The sequence below is a fragment of the Mustela nigripes genome, chromosome 1 (assembly GCF_022355385.1).
Source record: "Mustela nigripes isolate SB6536 chromosome 1, MUSNIG.SB6536, whole genome shotgun sequence".
NCBI classification, from domain to species: Eukaryota; Metazoa; Chordata; class Mammalia; order Carnivora; family Mustelidae; genus Mustela; species Mustela nigripes.
The window spans coordinates 235,712,642-235,735,519 of record NC_081557.1 but is presented as its reverse complement, the minus strand read 5'-3'; the positions used below and the strand labels follow the sequence as shown (position 1 = coordinate 235,735,519).

General features: G+C 34.3%; 1 protein-coding gene across 4 annotated transcripts in view; it reads right to left on the bottom strand.

Moving 5' to 3' along the window:
- The window catches only part of N4BP2 (NEDD4 binding protein 2), an 83,783-nt gene that overhangs the window by 24,593 nt on the left and 36,312 nt on the right, over positions 1-22,878 (bottom strand). For all 4 annotated transcript variants that reach the window (XM_059382797.1, XM_059382787.1, XM_059382790.1 and 1 more), the window contains 8 exons: positions 19,100-19,188; positions 14,526-14,602; positions 10,037-10,192; positions 5,896-8,279; positions 5,210-5,295; positions 4,638-4,683; positions 3,164-3,360; positions 72-190 (listed from right to left, as the gene is read on the bottom strand). In XM_059382797.1, coding sequence (XP_059238780.1) covers positions 72-190; positions 3,164-3,360; positions 4,638-4,683; positions 5,210-5,295; positions 5,896-8,279; positions 10,037-10,192; positions 14,526-14,602; positions 19,100-19,188 — 3,154 coding nt within the window. The remainder of the gene's footprint in view (positions 1-71; positions 191-3,163; positions 3,361-4,637; positions 4,684-5,209; positions 5,296-5,895; positions 8,280-10,036; positions 10,193-14,525; positions 14,603-19,099; positions 19,189-22,878) is intronic.

Here is a 22,878-nt window from a genome sequence, read left to right as displayed (position 1 = left end):
TATCAGAAAAATTAAAATGATATGCTTTCAATTACATCATAATAGAACCTACAAATAATCCTATCACTCACTTGTGGTCCTTGAAAATGTCCACCAGAAAATTTTGGTTAATGGCTGGAAAGATCTTAAAGAGCTGCTTCTCCTTTAGTTTAGTGGCACAATCTTTTTCAAACAGAAGTGCCTCCCTTTTCTAAAACAAACAAACGAGAAAGACAAAAGTCATCCTTCAGACAGAATTTATAAAACTAATTATGCTGATCCAAAAGCATGGTTATTTTGTTGCAAAAAGATTAGTCATTTAAAAGCAATCACAGACTTTCTTCACTGATTAAAGACTGAAATTAGTAATGTAAGTATGCTTGCATTATTTATTTATATCCCATTTTTTGCAAAGTATTTGAAGCTGTTCATTTATATACATACACAATCACACATATACAAATGTGTACAAGTGTATATAAATATATATATACTCTCACATATACACACTCAGCACAGTCATATTATATTAAAAAAAGATGAAGATACATATTCATATACGTATTCATATACATACACACACACACATATATAAACAGGATATAAATAAATGAAGAAGTCAGAGTACAGAAAAAAAAGCAAGAATATAGGATAAAGCTAGCAAGTAAAATTAGTATATAAATGCATGCCATAAAATCCTGTACATTGCTAAATATGGGCCACAAATTCAGTTCTGAGCTTCTCAGTGGCCAAAGCAAAGGGGGAAACAAAGATTCTCAGTGTCCATAAAATAAAAACAAACCAGTTGCTCAGGAGAAGTACAGCTTTTTCTGGTACTGAGACCTGAGAGAAATTTCTCCCATGGGTCCTCATAAAAGGGACACTGTGTGATGCTGTGAACAACGTCCTCAAAAACATATTCTCCTCAATGGGCAGAAACTACAACGTACAAATAAGTTGCAAATTCAGGTTGAGAGAAAATCTTAAAATTCACAATTTAAAAAATTTTCACAAACATATTTACTCCAAAATAACTGTATGAGAACTGTCGCTGATTGTTATTTTTTTCACAATTCGTAAATGGGATCTGTTTAAATTGCCAAACTTACCTAAAGAACTTACCTAAATAAAACGTGCTTTTTAAATTCTAATCTAGGATTATGGTAAACACTCTTAAAGTTGATTTCTAACTCTAAAACAATTTGTTGACACTCTGATGTAAGTAGTAATATTTTTGTTTGCTATGAAGCTGCTAATGTTTGAAAAATAACTTCTTATAAAATTTCAAATGTGACTCAAAAATATGAAAATTACAATAATCTAGGACAACCCTAGAATAGTTATTGCTTTTGAAGCCTAATGTATTTAGGTCATTTATAACACCAAACAACAATAAAAGAGGATCCACAATAGGTGACAATCTGACCAGAAAGAGAGACTAGTAGAGTTGAACACATCACACATCACAAGAGTAATGGAAACAAGCCACCTCAAGAATTAAAAATATCTCATGTTTTATTTAAGATATACATTATAATCTGAACTTAATAAAAAATTCAGTTATCAGATTTACTGGCACTCTACCAGGTCATAGAGTTTCTAAACTACAAATTCTAAGGTCTCATGACTGAAACTCATGACCTTAACCATCTTATTATTATTCTACTCATATATCATGCCTAATGTTTTATTTTATATTCTTTGCTTAAAAAAATACAAAGCATATTTCTCCTTTGGAGACAAAGAGTGAAAAGAAAGCAGCAAGAAATTCTTTTATTGAGGTTCTACCTACAGAGAAGTCCTTGGGACAAAATAAGTACAGCTTCTATCACCCAACCCATAGAAAGATAAGCAAAAATCACTGATAGAAAAAAAAATGCATTAAGTTGGGAAGTCAAAGATACTCATCTGTTCGCTATTATACTGAGAGATTAAAGGGCAGATTAGAACCACAAAGATAAGTTTCAGTAGTAAAAAAGGCATTTCAACAAAAGGTGTCACACTATTTGGGCCTAAGTTCTAAAATTTCCTTATTTCTTTAAGTAAATGCATTTCTCCAATTTATTACACATATAAATGAAGAGGATAGGTGAAACACCACATTATAAGACCCTATCAAAGAGATTGTTCCTCAGGTTATGTAAACATGCAAAAATGGCAGCATATTTCCAACTGATTAACAAGATAACTGGGGAAAATAAATACGAAGGTGGAGGAATCCCACCATTCTTCTAATGTCCCAATTCTATGTATTTCAGCCAAATGTAAAGACGCTCCTTTGAGTAGTCAAATGAGTAAGAAAGTAAAATGTTTAAGATCACCATCTAAATATTACTTCTTTTCTTTGAGAATTGGACTAACTAACTTCTAAGGTTTTTCCCTTTTTGGTTTCTGAAATTCTCTAATACTAATTCTCAGAATTTAAAAAAAGGCTAAGAAGAAATAGAAAAGAAACCAAATTCACTTATGGCTTCATAAAACTTGATATGGTGAATAAAGAACAAAAATAAAGTTTCTATTTGAACTTGTTTGATTAAAAAGTTAGAAAAAGAAGAGTACTTAATTTTTTTTAAGTTTCTAGATTTTTCTCTAAAAAACTTTGTTTTAAGGCGCCTGTATGGCTCAGTTGGTTAAGCATCTGACTCCTGATCTCAGCTCAGGTCTTGACCTCAGGGCCATGAGTTCAAGCCCCTGTCCCACCCCCCAGGTTCCACGCTGTGCATGGAACCTACCTAAAAAAATATATATATTGTTTTGAGGTTGGAAACATCATTAATAGCAAGACAGAAGACATTTCTTTTTACTAATTTATGAATAAAATTATCTTTAAATAAAAGATTTCTTTCATGTTTTTCAACAATTAAAAAATTATTTTTAAAAATTAAAAAATTATAGAAATAAATGCTAAAAGTCAAAAAATATATATGCAGCTCAATCACCTGCAAAATTAAATCTAAAAAAATTAACACAGACTGACTTATTGTTATAGAATATCAACTAGTCTCCCAGAAGCAAAAAATTTCAGCTTCAAATTTCAAAACCGTTTCAATTTTAACATTAACTTCAGTCAGGTTAAATAAAGATTCCAGACTAGGAAATACAGAATCAAATGAAAATCACAAAGTAAACATATCATCAACCTAGAATCAAGAGATAAAAGCTTAATAGTTATACTAACTCATACCAAATCGTGTTTTTCCTGTAAGGCAATCTCTTCTGACATTATTTCTCTGAGTGACACTTTTTTAGTTTGAGTGTTCCAATGATCCAGTAAGGGTAGCATTTCAGGTGCTGCTAACGTCTTCAGTAATTTTTTGCCCGTTCTCTGAGATGACTTTTGTTCAGGATTATCAAGACCAATATGCCCAACCAGGGAAGGATCTACAAAAGCAGTATAAATAGAATCAGACTCTCAACAATAAACACACAATGCACTACTCATTCTGTTACAACTACCTCGGAAAGACCAAAGAAACATGAATTTTTTTTAATTTCTAGCTTATAAATATAACTCTGAGGTTTCAAAATGTATCTTCACATAATTACAAACAGGAAATAGGTGTAAATGTAGGAATATTTCAAATGAGCAAGGATCTGAGTATCACTGTAAATCAACGCGATGGTCCCCACTCCTTTCTGCACCGCACGAGCACAGACAAACCAACACACACACGCTGGTGAACAAAGGCAGCTGTGGCCAGGTGGAAGCCACCAGCCGAGCAGCTCTGCACAGCTCTGCGCAGCTCTGCTCAGCCACTCCAAACACTGAAAGGACCAGTATTTTGGCAAACCCATAAACCCATTAAGGCACACAACACATACTGAACAAATGATATTCAACATAAGGAAGAAACTGAACATTCTAAGTTCACAGGAACAAGCTTTAAGTGTATACTATCTCAGCATCTCTAGGGGATATCAGCACATTCTGATACACTCCTGTGCTTTTCCAGAGAGTGAAGACTGGAGATACTGCCACCCACCTAACTCTGATACCCTTTCGGTACCTGGTACCTCTAGCTCTCAAACAGCTCTAGTTCTCGAAGATGCAATTATACCCAAAGAACCTTCAACCAGAATCCCGGTGTGGCATGGGGAGATCTGAAGGCAACGTGCACAACAGGAGACCTCTGTTAACAGCTCTGCCACCCTGCGCTAATCACGGAGGACAATGCTACCTAAAAAGTCTTCTAGAATCAAATATTTCAATTTGGCAGATGTTCCAAAAGCAAGCTGACTTTTGTGCTCTAATAAAATTAACATCAATACCCATTTTGAGTAACCAATTAACAGCTGAATGATGCTCTCAATAAGACACATGAACATTTTATCGCTCTCAAACCAGAACAGTTTTCTTTCATTCAGAGCAAAATCTTAAACAGGAAACACCTTGACCATATGTACTACCAGATACATAACCTAAGGCGTTCCACTGTACTCATGAAAGTTAATTATAGGCACTTTTTAGTTCTTCTAGTTTTATTTTACATCAATATTAAATGATAAATATTTTAAAAGAACTTTTATTTGCAAATCGAAATGCTTGGGTAACATATTTTGTGGAAGTACATTTAATAATGAGGTAAAATTCATACACATATACTAAGTTTTGACATCATGACAAGAACATCAGAAGTAAAAAAAAATATGAGCTTTACCTCTCATCAACTTGCCACAGGATACCTCTTCTTGTCTTTGTCGCTCCTAAACACAAATGCAGGATGGGGGATTTACAAAGGGAGGGTGCATTAGAAAATAAGATTATATTATTTTTCTCTAGAAATCACTTCTCCTTGTAAAACTATTAATCATCCTTGCTAAATCTAAGTGAAACAATAAAATAAGCAAGATTATGAAATTGACCCTATCAATATATTTTTTTCCACTTATAGAGCTCTGAGGCTATTTATCTTTAGACTGTTTTTGAAATTTAATCAACTAGTACTACAAGTCTTTAGAAAATAAAAAACTATGATTTTTGTCTTAAAAAAAAAAAAGCCAACAATCACATTGAGCTCCACCATTAGTTCTATATCTGGCCAGTCTGGAAATATTCTAAAATATTGGGAAGACAAAAAAATATCACTAATCTCTTTACTGGAAAAAGTTCATTCTCTCTCAAAGTCAAAATTCAATAGAATTCTTTCATACAACAGATTTTATTAAGAGCAAAGGTGAAGACAAAAGGAGCTCTTGATAAAAAAAAAAAAAAAAAAAAAAGCCTACCAACCATTACAGATTCTTTCCATTTCTCATGAATCACTTTAGCCAGATTCAGATCTATATGAACCACACAATCCTCAACTGTTAGAGACCCTTGTGAGGGGGAGAAAAGAAAAGAAAATATAATCATTACTCATATGTTTTCAGAAAACATACTCAACCACCTTATGTACCATTAAAATTAATTTATATTAATTACTAACCTAATTCCTAGTTCTAAATCTCTTGGAATATATTTGTTTAAGTACTATGTCATTGTTTTCACACTTCCTGGCAGGTGCAATTATAAAATACTTCATATATTTAAGTTATTCATGTCCATTAGTTTAAATGTATATATTCATTTCCACTACTCAAGACTTTTCAAGAAGTGTGTTCTAAGAAATTAATCTTGCCTTAAGTATCTCTGGAGTAGCACCAGAGATTCAAAAAGGTTCATCTGTGCAAATAAGTATGAGGTAAATACCACAGAAAATATATGAATGGGATGAACACAAACTCCATATAAATACTATTTCTTTAAATTACGGTTTTTAAAAATCCCCTACAAACAGATGTATCAAAAATAAGGTAGGCAACACAAATTACTTTTATATTTCGATTAACAAACAATTTTAAAATTAAGACAGAACCCTGAATCTGTATTCTAGTCACACAAAGACACACACACACGTAATGTACTTTTTTCTTTACCTGAATCAATACCAACAGGGCCAAATAACTCATTGAGCTGAAAAGCCAACTCAGGCGGTAATGCCAATTCCAGACAGTCTATGGTCAGAGATTTGGGCATCACTGGCATGGGATTCAACGTCTCAGATTTATCTTCTTCACTAACTCCAGCTGACAAAGTACTCTCAGCCATTAGAATTTTTTCCATTTCCTGTTCATCTTCATTCATAAATTCTTCGGTGTTTGGAAATCTCACACAATCCTTTGGGAAGTTTTCATTTTTCTTTATTTCAAGAGAGTCAATAAAATCAACTTCTTCATTTAATTCAAGATTTGAAGTGCTCAGTACAGAGTTTAAAATATCAGACAAATTCAAAGAAGAATGTATACTGTCTCCGGTCTCTGTGACTTCTAGGTGCTTCTCCATTTCACTCACATCTTGAGCACCAGGAGCTTTGAGAGTACCTGGGAAAGACTGCTTCATGGTATATAGACCCGGAAGTTCTGCCTGGCTACTGGGAAGTACTTCGTTAGTATTCTTTAAATCTAGAGTGGCTTTCGGAAATAAACCTGTTATTAATCCAGGTTTTTCAGTAGTGATAGCTCTTATTTCTGCCTGCTCTGAATTTCCCTCTTCGGAATCACAGGAGGACTGTATGTTAGTGTTACTGTCAGCAGTGCCATGGCTAAATTCTGGCACAGAAGAATTAGAATCTTCTGAAGTTCCTCTTTGGCTAATAATTTCCTTCAAATTTAATCCCAGAGAAAATGGCCCAATTTGTGCTTCATCATATGATTTTTGGATATTCTCAAATTCAGTATCTTCGCATAGTTTAGTTTCAGAATCCAACAAAAGGCTTGTGGCCCAAATAATATCTTTGTTACACCTCTCATATAAGTCTTTCAGGGCTTCTAATGAAAAGGATCCAAAGAGTTTACAAAGAATGTTAAGATTTTCAGATTCATCAGCACTAGTAAGCTCACTTTCTTCGACATACGTGCTTTTGTCATACATGACCCTATATGGAATTGTTTCTTGAACATCTAATTTTGTGTTGCTATTGAAAGCTTTTGGTTTAAACCCATCTAATCGTCCTGTTAACACTCTCACAGAATCCGAAACACTAATTTTATTCTTTTCTATTTTCCATAAGAGAGCAAAATCCCGTGGTTCAGTCTGGGTACACATCCCTTCTTCTATTCCAGGAACTCTTTTAGGTTTTCCTTCTGGAAATTCAGCTAAAGTTTGTGGTCCTACTACTCCAGGAATAGTTGGCTCACTTTTGGTAAAAGTAAGAGACAGTGTATGCTGTCTGTGACTGTTTTTACTTGGACAAGTCTTGCTCTCACAGGTCATTTCATTGGGCAGCGTTTCAGAATTTCCTAGAGTGGAACTGCCCAGGGTTTTTAGCTCTTCAGGGCTTGTGCCCCAACAACAGGTCTCATGGGCTGTGCAGAAGGGTGTCTCATTCATACCGTCATTAGTTCCAAATTCTAGGTTGGGTTCCTTTAAATTATTCTTTGGCATTCTTGATCTGTGCTCTCTCTGAGCTAAGGAATCAGATGAAGGCCAGTCACCCACAATGGTGAATGACTGTTTTTCAGTATTTTTATATGTATCATATTGACAGTTATTGAAAGATTCTGAAGCATCATCATACTGTGACTTCCTGTCATCCTCTGTACTTTCATGTGGAGATTCTCGTTGCTGGATATGATCCATATTCACAGATAGGGTACTCTCCAATCCTCTGCGTGACTGAGGGCGATTATATTTTTTGTCACTTTGTATAGATGAAGCTTTTTCAGTTTTTCGGTTTCTTTTTGTCCTCTGACCAATAGTCTTATCAACTGGCCAGTCACCAACAAAATTTGACAGTTCAGGTCTTGGGAACTTTTCCAAAGTTGACTTGCTTTTTTGTTTTCCGAAGGCTTTTTTCCTTACTGTGGCTCTTTCTTCCAGTGTTTCACCAGGTGAAGATCTTTCATTATGAAAAGGTGTAGTATTTGAAAGATCATAGTCCTCTTGGTTATTTTCACCATAGCAAATACTTGACAACACTCTCTCTACAACACCAACTGCATCTACTTTACTGCACTCTTTTTCAGAAGTCAGTTCAACCTGTTCTTTTTTACTTTTTTCTGTTGCTTGTTTGCTTTCAGAATCAGAAATATCCATGTCCGAAACTTCCTGAATGAAAGCACTCTGAATGTTAGGATTCATAGTATTTATTTCTTTTCTTCCTTTTTTTAAATCTGCATTAGAGAGAGCTGTAACATTCTCGGGTAATACAGTTTCTTTGGTCACTTCAAGTTTCTTCTCTTCAGTCAATTCTAGATGCTTCAAAGATGAGGATAAAACATTTTCTTCTTTTTCAGAGGTAATATCTTCATTGTCTTTTGGGCTGCAAGATTTTTTTAAAGTATTATAAGGAAGTCTCTTAATGTTGCCGTTAACATTATGATTTAAATCAAAGAAGCATTCAACTGAAAGATAAGGCACTTAACATTCATTTTAAAACTTCTATAAATAAACTACATTAAAATTATAAAAGCTCATCTTGATCCTTCCCTGTACATTATGAATACATCCCTTTATTGTAACCCTAACACCTAACATAATACTTGGCATATAGGAAGCACTCAAACTTTTTTGAATTAAATAGTAAACATGAGATTTTTCAGTTAAGGTGTTCATATGCATTAAATATTAAAGTTTTGATTCTGGGGCACCTGGGTGGCTCAGTGGGTTAAGCCTCTGCCTTTGGCTCGGGTCATGATCTCAGGGTCCTGGGATCGAGCCCTGTATCGGGCTCTCTGCTCAGCTGGGAGCCTGCTTCCTCCTCTCTACCTACTTGTGATCTCTGTCTGTCAAATAAATAAATGAAAATATTTTAAAGCTACGATTCTAAATTTGTTCCCAGAAGAGGACACCACCTCCCTGGCTTTTATCAGAACTATTTTAGCTTAATGTATGTGAAAAGAAGTCTACCTCTATAACACCTGTCATTTGCTAGAGGGTAATGCTTAAGCTTCATTTACAAAGGTACAAAGAGTACACAACTAAAAGAAATGAGAGAAAGGGAAGAGAGCTGTCATTTGAAATGTCACCTGTTAGTTTTTTTAAAAACCATCCTCAATGTTAATTTCAGACTTAGAGAGCTTTTGCCTAATTATTACACTTTCAACTTCAGTGTTTTTTCCTTAGTCAATATATCAATTCATCTTCCCCTCTTTCTTTATTCTGGAGTTCTCAAAGTCCCAACTCTCCCATGAAGCTTTCCTAAATGAAATCACATCTAACACTGAGTCTTCTATATGCCAGATGCTATTCTAAGTCTTAAAGTATTCATAATCCTTATATGATTCGCTTGAGCAAAGTGTTATTATTGCCATTTTAGAAATGAAGAGCTGAAGGATAGAGAGATTCTATAATTTGTCAAAGATTACAGAACCTTGGGATTTAAATCCAGGAAACACAGTTCAGGGGGCCCATCCCCTAAACCACTTTGCAACACAACTCCTCAATAAAAGAACATTTATGAATTTTCTCTTCCCAGCTCCTTTCTAATAAAGCCTCACCATTCCTTATGATCAAAAAGTGTGGGCAATTTAGAGCTCTATCTATATTTAAGGTTATTTTTTAACTCAAATATCTGTTGATATGCCTTAAATGTTTAATAGAACCAGTACTATGCTGGACTACAAACTTTCAAAAGGCTGTGACCTGTATTACTTAGACAAAGTATACCATTAATAATTAATTTTTATAATACTAACTTGAAAGAGTATTTTTACAAATACCTAAAGAAATTAAGAAGTGATGCAATTATATACAAAATAACCACAGCCAATCGCAGATACATACTGGAATCGTGGGCAGTTACATAAAGAAGGCAGGAGTATTCACAGTATAAACACAAAACCCTGAGGACAATGGAAAAAATCCCATGTCACTGCATATATAACTTCACTTCTCTTGCTGACCATACACAACTTGCTAACCATATATATCTTGCTTTAGGTAAGACTATATCTAAAACCCTACAAATAATAAAAGTCTACTTATATTTTTAAGTTGTTTGGCAGAGATTTCACAAGCTCAAACATTATTCTTTTTATATTTCAAATTGAATTTGTGTACAGAGGGACTTTAACCTACCTAGTACTTCTGTCCTCACAAGAATAGGCACACAACTCAATACGTTCAATTTTCTCTGGAACTGAAGAACTCATGATTATTGGAACTGAAACAAAACGCTGATAATGTTCCAACATTCTTGATATTTTTTCTTTGCTTATACCATGAATATTACGCCTAAAAATTCCAGGGGAGAAAAGGGTAGAAAGGATATTGGTAATTAAGTTTTTTTCAAAATTGGAACATAAAATGTCAAGAAAATCAGTATTATTAATAATATGTAAAAATAGCTAAGCTGGTTTATTATGACACAATATATACTGCTCAATTCTAATTTCATCTTATTCAGGATGTCTGAAATGACTATTTTTTAAATCACTGCATACGAACTTTACTAAACATCATTTATCAATTTAGAAAAAGCCAGCAGATCCTAATAACTTTCAAAGAAGTTATTCTCAAGCTCTGCAAAAAAACATTTCGTAACAATATGACCATCACTTCAAGACTAATTATTAACTAGGAGGTAAAAAAAATTCCACTATAGTCTTCTACTTATGCCACTACGGCAGGTTAGATGTCCAAAGGGCTCTCCTATTACAATAAAACTGGATCCCAAGTCAATTAAAGCACACATATATTTTAATACATTTTAAGTCCAAACAAAGAAAAAAATTCCTAGTATACCAAGTCTCTGGATGACCAAATATGAAATCTGTCATATTTGTGCTTTCACTCATGGTAGCTTATTTGTGTGTTTTTATGGACTCATGTTTAGTTGAACCTAATATATGAGAATCCTCGGGCCTTAAACTGGGGTGCTTTCCTTCGTGCAATATCTGGATTTGCATCTGCCAGGAGGCCGGATGAATATGCTTTAGTCCCTCAAGGATCCTGTATTAATGAAAACATCTTAGTTGCAACAAATTCCTATCTTGGGTTGGACCCAAGGCTTAGTGTCTATCCCAGAGCTAATATTAGTATTTGCCACCTGGGCAAATCTGGCTTTCATATTTACCTACCTCAATCTTGTCTGGTTTCAGATCACAGAGAAGCAAAGAGATAGAAAATATGAAAGAGAAGTTAAGAGTTATGACATAGAGGACAGAATAAAAAGGTAGTATACATCCAATCCAAGTCCCAGAAAGAGAGTACATGGGACAGAAGCAATTTAAAGAAAAATGGCTGAGGATTTTCCAGAACTGATCAAAGACATCACTGATGTCCCCTGATCTCAGAAGCCCAACAAATCCCAAACAAGACACATATTAAGAAATCCACTAGAAACATGGTACTAAAATTGTCATTCACCAAAGATAAGGAGATGATATTAAAAGCAAGCAGAAATTAAAGGGAAAAAAACGAGTTATCTAAACCAAGTATTGGAATTATAGCTAACTTAACAAGAATAACAGAGGCCAAAAGAGAATGAAATGTTATCTTCAGTAACAGAAACTGTCAATCTAGAATATGCACACCCAAAGTATCTTATAAGAATGAAGGCAATAAAAGAATTTTCAGATTAAAAAAAAAAGAGTTTGACATGAAGCAGAATTATACTGTAAAGAAAATCCTAAAAGATGAATGTCAGACAGAAGGAAATCCCAGATGAAATATCTATGATGAAAGAAAAATTAAGCACAAACCAATAACTATATGAGTGAAAACACATACTGTCTATACATTCTGGACAATCATAGTATGTAAGTCAGAAGGGAGGTAAATATCAGAGTTAAAATGTTTGAAAGTCCTTATATTTGTGAGAAGGAAGGCTAAGAAAATGGCTTGACTTTAAAGTTTGCATGATCTAAGTTTTAATATAACAACTAAAAGGATAAAAATACTGTATATAATTTCTAAATTAAAAGGAAAAAAATAATAAAATCTGCATTCAGTGAAAAAAATCCAAAATAAGGCATGTTTATAAAAAGGGAGAAAAAATCAAATATTTAATTTTCTGTGATAGGAGAAAAACAATCACAGGAAAGGTGAAATAAAGAGAAAGTACACAGAGTGAGGTAGTAAGAAACAAGACTAATTATATGAATAACCAAAATAACCATAAAAGAATTAAGCTTAAGAATGAAAAGCCAGAGATGGACAGAGAAGATTTTTTAAAACCCAGTAATGGTTATAAGAGATACACCTAAATGTAAAGACACAGAAAAGTCAAAAGTAAAAGTATGGAAAAATTGAAATAACACTCAAATCCTAAAAGGAAGCTGGTATAGTTCTATTAATATTAGACAAATTAGACTTCATAACAAAAATTAATATTAAGGGTAAAAGAAAATCACTTGACAAGAATAAAAGGCTCAATCAGACAGATATAAAAACTTTAAGCTTATAAGCACATCAAAAAATATCCTCAGAATACATAAAGTGAAAATAGGTAGATTTATAAGAAGAAACTTGAACATACTCAATACAATAAGGGGAGATTTCAACACATCCCTCTCACATCAATTTCCTCATTCCTCTCTTATACATTAAGCCATCAAGCAAATTTTTTTAAAAAAGTAAAGCTAAAGAAGATATGAGCAACAGAATTGATTTAATAATATAACATACTATAACCAGTATACATTTTTATCAAGCAAACATGAAACATTAATAAAAAAAAAAAAAAACAGACAATGAAGGGCATCTGGGTGGCTCAGTGGGTTAAGCCTCTGCCTTTGGCTCAGGTCATGATCTCAGGGTCCTGGGATAGAGCCCCACATCAGGCTCTCTGCTCAGCAGGGAGCCTGCTTCCCCCTCTCTCTCTGCCTGCCTCTCTGCCTACTTGTGATCTCTCTCTCTATGTCAAATAAATAAATAAAATCTTAAAAAAAAAAAAAAAACCACAATGCAGTGGGTCATCAAATGCATCATTTAAAATATCAGGGAATTAGTATCACACAAATGCACAATCTTACCCACTACAACTAAGTTGAAAATGATTTCTTAAAAGAGAAATATAAAAACTATCTGCTCACAAACTTAAAAACATAATTTTAAATAACCCAAGGGTTAAGAAGTGAAGTTAATCATAATGCAAATTAGAGGATAAATGATAAAAAGAAAGTATTATATATTAACATTACATATTAAAATTCTAGGAGCATCTAATTTCCTAGGGAAATTTATAGCCTCAAATGCTCATATAAGAAAATAACCTAAACTTTCAGATGAATCCTTATAAAAATAATAGAATAAACAAAGCAAAATGGATTTTTTAAAAAGCAAAGAAGGTAGAATAAAAGAGAAGCAGAAATGAACTGAACATAAAACAAACTTATAACAAAAAGATCAAACAAGCAAAGAGATGTTTACTTGAAAAGGCTAATAAAAAAATCTTGTATCTGGTGAGAATAATCAAGAAAAAAAGAAGGAAGATACATATAAACATATCCAGATTGAAAAGAGGAACTTAAGTATGGATGAAACAGATATAAATGGTAGGAGAATATTATAATTATTTTAATAAAATCTTAATAAATTTGGAAACTTTGGTATAATGGACAAATTCCGACCGAAACTTCTCACAAAGAAAACAGCAGGTCCAGAAGTTTCAAAAGTAAATTCTATCAAACATCCAAACTTACACAAATTCAGAAAAGAGAAAAAGAAGAAATACTTTCCAATTAATTTTATCAACCATGATACCAAAGCCAGGCAAGAAAGGGCAAGGAAGAAAAAATTATTGATCAACCTTACTCTTTCATACAGATGCAAAAATCCTAAGCAAAATACTAGAAAACCAAATCTAGTAACGTACCAAAAACATGTAAAAAGGAATGAAGTACTGATACATGCTACAATACAAATGAACCTTGAAACATTATGCTAAGTGAAAGATGTCAGACACAAAAGGCCACAAACTGTATGATTCCACTTATATGCAATGTCTAGAATAGGCAATTTCATAGACAGAAAAGCAAATTAGCAGTTGCCAAAGGAAAGGGAGAATTGGGAGTGACCAACAGCAGGTACGGGGTTTCTTTGGAGGTGACGGAAATGTGTGCTAATTAGATAGTGGTGATGGTTGCACGACATTAGGAATATACTAAAACTAGGTTGTCCTTTAGTTAGAAGTGAAATTAGTTAAAATGGCCAAGAAAAAAATAACCCTGACCAAAATCAAGTTAGGGTTCTCTCCAAGGGAACACAGAGCACAAAGCAAACTGTCACTAGGCAGCACAATGATTTGTTCCTCCCAGCCCATGTCGCTCAGGTATGCCAAACCTCAGGATCTAATTTCAGATATTGATATTATACTACTAATAAGTGATAAAGTACTGACTATATAATACAACTGGAATGTTTGTTAATTAATTCAATCTTAGGAACAAAAAGATACAAACTTCATAAACTGAAAAAAGGTCTACAGGAAATACAAAATTTGTTATCAAAGCTGCAATCTAATCTGTTTTGTTTCATTCATTATTTATAGGGAGAAAAAAGTCTAGATGGACCTTCTATCACAGCCATAAAATTAAAAACATGTTAAACAGTCTCTAAATTTTACCTTGCAAGTTCCTTTGGTTTGAACTTCCACCATGTATCCGGTTCCCGGAAGAGGACTTTATATTTATGTTTTTGAGACTACATACAAAAAAGACAAATGTATTTAAAAATACTACTTCCATGAAATTAAATGCATTGTTCCCAAATTCACAGCATGTAAAAACTGAAAGAACCTAAAGGTTATGTAATTGTGTTGAATTTGTTAAGCTGGCAAAAGGTACAATCTCTTTGACCCAGCAATTAATTTCTAGAAAGTTATGCTAATAAATTATGTAAGTGCAAATACACACACATACACACACAAACATGCACATAGACACAAGCTATCCAGTTCACCATTATTTGTGGTTAAAAAAAAAAGAGGACTGCACAGTGACTATTAATACACAACTGGATGAAGGTACAACCATACAATGAAAATACAGCAATTTAAAAAAATGCTTTATGTGTTAATGGGAAAAGGTTCCAATACAAACTGTCAAGAAAGTAAGATACAGAATTTTCACTTGGGTAAAAAAGAATTATTCACACATTTTTATATACTTTCTTCTACAAAGATTCTCAAAAATATTACTAAAAGTATCTACCTCAAGGGAGTAGGAATTTTGGCATTCTTTTTTATAATTTTACTATTTATCTTACATGTATTACTTTTATAATTTTAAAACTATTGTAAGTAATACTTCATTTTATTTTTCAAAACTCTAACATGGCTATAATCTAAAAGCCATGCCTTACACTTGTACACTAGTACACTTGCACACATTTCCCCTCTGCATCTCAAGGATAACTTGAGTTTAGCAATTCAACCCTCTCTCTGAGGTGGTTTCACCACCCTGAACCAGTCTCATCACATTCAGTTATTTCTCCCATGTTACTCTTAATCCCCTTTCCCCTGCCAGCAATCTCCCCATTTTCCTGCTCCTCTTTGCAGGAAGAAATTCCTCAAAATAATTATTACACTTTGTCTCCAATTCCTCTCCCCATATCTCTTAAGCCCACTCCAATTGGGCTTGGCTACCCCACTGAAACTGTCCATCAAGACCACAGATTACTTCCACGCTGAAAAATGCTCCGGTTAATTCTCAGTCCCCTCTTGACTTTCAGCAGCGTTTGTCACAGGTCATCACTCCCTCTCCTGATCCTTTCATCCTGCCCCTCTGGAAGGGTGTTCTCACTCTTTTTTGCAAGTCCTTTTTTGCCCAGACCTCTTCCCACTTGGTCCTTCACTTAGTCCTTGGTCCTCTACTCTTGATCTATACCCACTTCTTTGGTAATATTATTCCATTCCCTGGCTTTGAGTATCATCCATATGATAATAACTCTCAGATACTTATCTCTGGCTCAGATTTCACTCCTAAACTCCAAACTCACAGATCCAATTACCTATTCAACAAACTTAATATATTCAAACCTAAACTTTCAAAATCCATTACCACACACCTATCATAAAACTATTTTTTCTGAACCCTTCTCCATCATTCTCACCTCCTGACAACCTCTAATTACACAGGCCAAAAACCAACCTTGATGTCACACTGAACTCTTCTCCCTCTTTCACATCCATTTTCAATCCAATACGAAGTTCAGTTGGCTCTACTTTCACAGTATACCCAGAATCTAATCAGTACTGTCACTTTCACTGCCACCATGTTGGTGTAAGCCATATGATCTCTTACTTTAATTATCACTGCAGTCCTCTAATTAATCTCCCACTTCCACCCTTGCCACCCCACCCTGCCTCTACCCCAACTCTAGTCTCAACACTGGGATACAGCAATCCTATTAATAGTAGATTATGTCCTTACCCTGCTCAAAATCCTGTTATGGTCTGAATGTCTGTGTCCCTGCAAGCCCCATTATGTTGAAACCCCACTCCCACCATGTAACTGTGTTTGGAGAGAAGGCCTTTATGGAGATAATTAAGGTTAAAATGAGAACATAAGGGTAAGGCTCCAGTGTGACAGAATTAGTAAGCAAATAAGAAGAGACACCAGAGAACTCATTATATACCATCAGAGAACACAGCAAGAAGGCAGCCATCTGCAAACCAGGAAAACAACTCTCACCGAGAAACCAGCCCTACCAAACCTTCACCTGGGACTCCAAGCCTCCACAACTGTCAGAAAATAAACTTGATGTTTAAGGCACCCAGTCTGTGGTATCTTATGGCAGCCTGAGCAGATTAATACACCTTCCGTGTCACTCAAGGTAGAATCTAAAATTCCACAGTGATCTATGAGCCCTAATATAATCTGCCCTATCTCCCCAACTACCATTACATCTCTGACCTCATCTCCCACTACTGATCCCCTCAAGTTTTATGACAAGATGCAAAGTACTCATTGCTATTTTCCATTATTCTGACAGAAAAGCCCCCAAATCAACCTAGGTAACAAGTGACCAAACACCCTGTAATGCATCTACTCACTTCCAACTCCTCATCTCAGTACCAAACCGTATACACTTTATTCAGGGGCTGGCAACAGCCCCAGTCTCTTACCTTAAGGAGTGTCCTATAGCTCTTAGATCAAATTAATTTTAAATGAATATATACATACAGAGGGGAAAAAAAAAAAGAGACTATGAATTTAAAGACTTTTTCAACTCCCATATCAATAGGCAAATCTTAATAACGTTTTATTACTTGGGAGGATTCTGATTTATGTTAAGCTATATGACAGCTCACAAGGGAAACTATATATTTTTTTTTCTTAAAGTAATAAGCTTTTGCTAGATGCCACTGAGCATACCTGACTGCTTGCTACTTAGCCCCAACTCACTTCCAAACTACTTCTGTAAATGAGTCATGTTAGTAATAGACGGTTATCTCCAACCTATTCACTCCCCGACAGCTCTCATTATCTTGCTACCAAAAGGAGCAAAAAGCGATCCTCTTCTCTACAGTAATTGCTGTATCTACTTCTTTTTGAAGAAAAAATGAATTTGATCATAGAATGATCATAGAATGACCATAGAATTTGAAATATCATTCTATGATAAGCACCAGTCCTTTATACTTCTAAGCAGAGTTGGGAAGAGCCAAGGAATCAATAATGGAAAAACAGCTTTATAATTTCAATTATTATATAATAAAAAAAGGAAAGAAAGATACTACTATGGAAGCCTGAAGGCTAAATGAAAATCAGTAAGACAGTAATGCAGAGGCTTTTTATTTTCTACATTGGGAAAATGGGTGTTAAAGAACCTCCATATGATAAGAGGAAGCTAAGGAAAACACACAGAGAAGGCAAGTAAAGTTAAGAGAGAAAGCATTCCCCATGATAAATATGTTAGGCTAGAAACTGGGAACTCCTGAGGCCAGAAAGCAAACTGACTTTCACTTGCCCATGTACTAATATTGAGTCTTTCTTCCCTCTACTGCCCCTTCATAAAAGTAAAATCTCATTTGTTCTCAAAAGGCATTAATTTTCTTCAGAAAAATGAAGAGTCACACCCTCAAAACTGTATAAGTGCATAAAGCACAGCAAAGGAGGTACAGGCTGGATATGCTGAGGACATTAAAGAAGCACAATATTCATTAACTGAAGAAATATAAATTGAGCTTTAACATGCCAGACACACGTGTGCTAATATTGGGGGAATAAACAATACCCATAATCACAAAAGCTTCATTCGTTCACCATTTTAACCCAACAAATATGTATTTATCATACGCCAAGCACAGTGCTAGGCCTTGAAGATTCAATGATAAATAACACAGACCTATCTTCAAGAATATATAGATGGCTTAGAGCCAAATTTAGGCCATCAGCCAGTATTTGTATAGCCTAAGAGCTAAGGACAGTTTTTTGTTATCTTTAAAGGATCATTTAAAAAGAAAAGGAAAAAAAAACCCACAACAGAGACTATAGGTGGCCCAAACCTAAAACATTTACTACCTAGCACTTTATAGACAAAAGCTAGCTAACCCATGGCTTAATGATAAAAGCAGCATGTTAATGGTATCACAGAATTAAGTCAGGGTACCATGAAAACAGAAAGAGTACTCCACTCCACTTTTTAGTAAGTTCCTGAAAAAAGTGACATCAAAGCTGGGCAAAAAAAAAAAAAAAAGAATCTGGCAAATTTGAAGAACTGAAAAGCGTTGAATTTATAAAAGTCTGAATTTATCAGAAAAGCAGAATCAAAAGAAATTTGGTTATTAACAAAGGACGGCCAATTTTGTTTCTGCCGAGTAATGGCAATAAGGAAAAATATTTGTGTGTATACACATTAACACACAGACACATATACCCATATAAACATAACATTATAATTTATTATCTATATACACACAAACATAAAATGATAATTTAATACCACTATTTTTTCATAAGACATCAAAAATGAAAATAATCACAGGATTTAAAAACTAAATCTCAGAATCTGAAAACTGATTAATTTTAGCTTTATGCAAATACTACTCCTATTTTTCTCATTTCACTTAAGACCAGAGAAAGTTCAGTTACAGACAGTCCCAAACACTGTTTGCTTAAGATTCGGTTATCTAATCACATCCCCCAACAATTTCAAACTTACTACCATAGACTTATGATAATTTATGGTACAAACCAAAGAAACATATGGCTTCATTTCCCATGCCTGTAGGTTTGTATTGTCTATTATTACAGGAGACACCTTCTTCTCAAACGCTTCTTTCGCTGAAAAACACAAACAGAAGACAACAAATCACTTTTTATAACAGTATTAAGTATTCTCTGGAAATTTTAAAAATCTGATCTTGTTTTCATAATTTAAAAATCATAGATATGTGGTAATTTTACTCACAACTCTACTACTTTTTTTTTTTTTAAGGAGGGGAAAGGGCAGCAGGAGAGGGACAGAAAGAATCCCAAGCAGATTCCACACCCAACTCGGACACCAATACAGGGCGTGATCCCACAACCCTGAGATCACAACCCAAGCCAAAATCAAGAACTGGTTGCTTAACCAACTGAGGCACCCAGGCCCCCCACAACTCTACTTCTGAATGTCACTTTTGAGTGTATGAAAAATTAAAGTACAGGTAAATGTCAGATAATAAAAAATAAATACTAAAGTTATAATCAGAGAAAATTATAAAACAAAAACTGTCTAAATTTTATGTGTGTTACATGTATAAATGGCATAAATGGGGAAAAAAACTATCATTAAAAACAATATCATGCTAAAAGCAACATGGTATCCTGGATTAGATATTAGAAGGGAAAAGAACTTAAGTAGAAAACTAGTATCAGGGTGCCTGGCTGACTCAGCCAATAGAGCGTGCAACTCTTGATCCCAAGGTTGTGAGTTCAAGCTCCACATTGGGCATGGAGCCTAATTAAAAACAAAAATTGTAAAAAAATAATAAAAATAATTAAATAAATTAAAATTTTAAAGAAAAACTAATACAAATAAGGTCAGAGTTTAGTTAATAGCAATATACCAGCACTAATCTCTTAGTCTTGATAAATGTACCACGATCATATAAGATGTTAACATTAGAGGGAAATAAATGAGAGGTATACAGAAACTCTACATTGCCTTTGCAACCTTTCTATAAATCAAAAATAATTCCAAAATAAAGTCTTAAAACAAACAAGTACAAATTTTAAACAAACACATACAAAAAGATGTAATGATGTAAAATAAAGAAAACATTATTATACACTGTCATGCGAGAGATTTTTTTTTTTTCTTAAAGATTTTATTTATTTATTTGACAGACAGACAGAGACTACAAGCAGGCAGAGAGACAGGCAGAGAGTGGGGGGAAAGCAGGCTCAATCCCAGGACCCTGGAATCACCACCCAAGGCGAAGGCAGAGACCCCAACCCACTGAGCCACCCAGGCATCCCTGCAAGATATTTTCTTAAAAAACTATGTTTTTTTCCCAAGGACTTGAACCATTCAGGAAATTAACAATGAAGCACAATAAATAAGCTTTACAAGGAAATTATGTGGAAGTTTTAAAAATTCCATGTACTCTCTTATAAGTCAGTAATAAATGGGCAAATAATCCAATTTAAAAATAAGGAATGATTAAGGAACTAGAAAAGGAAGACAAAACTCAAACACAGGAAAAGGAAGGAAATAATAAAGATTAGAACAGAAATAAATGATACACGGCACCTGGGTGGCTCAGTGGGTTAAAGCCTCTGCCTTTCGCTTGGGCCGTGATCCCAGGGTTCTGGAATCAAGCCCTGCATCGTGCTCTCTATTCAGTGGGGAGCCTGCTTCTTGCCCTGCCTGCCTCTCTGCCTACTTGTGATCTCTGTCTGTCAAATAAACAAATAAAATCTTTAAAAAAAAAAAAAAGAAAGAAATGATATAGAAACTAAAAAAATAATAGAACCAATCAATGAAACCAGAAGCTGGTTCTTCTAAAAGATCAACAAAATTGATAAACCCCCAGCCAGACTCATCAAAAAAGAGAGGACCCAAATAAACAAAATTATTAAAGAAAGAAGAGAAAATACCACAGAAATACAATTTTTACAAAATATTATGAAAACCTCTGTGCCAAAAAACTGCACAACTTAGAGGAAATGAATAAATTCCTTGAAACATATAACCCAACAAAATTAAAGCAGGAAGAAATAGAAATATTTAACACACCAATTACCAGCATGAAATTTAATCACTAACCAAAAAACTCTCAAAAACGAAAGTTCAGGACAATGGTTTCACAAGCGAATTCTACCAAGCTATTACAAAAAACTGAAGAGGAAGGAAAACTTCCAAATTCATTCTATGAGGCCAGCATTATCCTGATACCAAAACAAGATAAACACTACAAAAAAAGAGAGGGTTTTCTCTCATGAAAAAACCCTCAACAAAATATTAGCAAATCAAATCCAACAATACATTAAGAAAATCATACACCACAATCAAGCAGGATCTATTTCTGGGTTGCTAGGATACTTCAATATTCGCAAAACAATCAACATGATACATCACATCAATAAGAGAAAAGATAAAAAACACAGGATCATTTCAACAGATGCAGAAATAGCATTCAACAAAGTACAATATCATTCATGAGAATAATCATCTGCAAAGTAGGTCTAGAGGAAAGATACCTCAATCTTAATTTGCAAATGACATACCAATAAAGAGTTAGTATCCAAAATATATGAAGAATTTATACAATTCAACATCCAAAAAACAAATAATCCAATTAAAAAAATGGGCAGAAGATACAAAGGGACATTTCTCCAAAGAAGACATACAGAGGGCCAACAGACACATGAAAAGATGCTCATTCATCATCAGGGAAATACAGATCAAAACCACCATGACATACCACTTCACACCTGTCAGAATGGCTGAAATCAAAAACACAAGAAACAAGTGTTGGTGAAGATGTGGAGAAAAAGAAACCCTCGTGCGCTGTTGGTGGGAATGCAAACTGGTACAGCCACTGTGGAAAATGGTATGGAGATTCCACATACACACACACAAAAAATCAAAAACAAAAACAACAACAACAAAAAACTAAAAATGGAAATGCTCTATGATTCAGGAATCACACTACTCGGTATTTACCCAAAAAGTACAAAAACATTAATTCAAAGGGATACATGCACCCCTATGTTTATTGCAATATTATTTACAACAACAAATCTATGGAAACAGTTCAAGTGTCCATTGACAGATGAATGGATAAAGAAGTGGTGTACACACACACACACACACACACACGCAATGGACTATTAATTCAGCCATAAAAAAATGAAATCTTGGGGCGCCTGGGTGGCTCAGTGGGTTAAGCCGCTGCCTTCGGCTCAGGTCGTGATCTCAGCGTCCTGAGATCGAGCCCCGCATCGGGCTCTCTGCTCCACAGGGAGCCTGCTTCCCTTTCTCTCTCTCTCTGCCTGCCTCTCTGCCTACTTGTCATCTCTGTCTGTCAAATAAATAAATAAATAAAATCTTTAAAAAAAAAAAAAAATGAAATCTTGCCATTTCCAACAAAATGGATAGAGGGATAGAGCTAGGGAGTATACTGCTGAGCAAAATAAGTCAATAGAGAAAGACAAGTAACACGTGATCTCACTTATATGTGGAATTTAAGAAACAAGCAAAGGAAAAAAAGAGAGAGACAAACCAAGAAACAGACTCTTCACTCATAACAAACTAATGGTTATGAGAGGGAAGATGGGTAAAATAGGTGACTGGATTAAAGAGTACAGTCATCATGATGGAAAAAAAATACTTTTTCAAAAAAGAACACAAGATACTTTAGAAAAAGTACAATTTTTTTCAAGGATATATTATTTTTTCATTTAAGTATTTTTTAAGGGAAAGACTGTACCTGAATATAACTAATGTATTAAAAATTTTAAATCACATCTTAAAAAAAAAAAAAC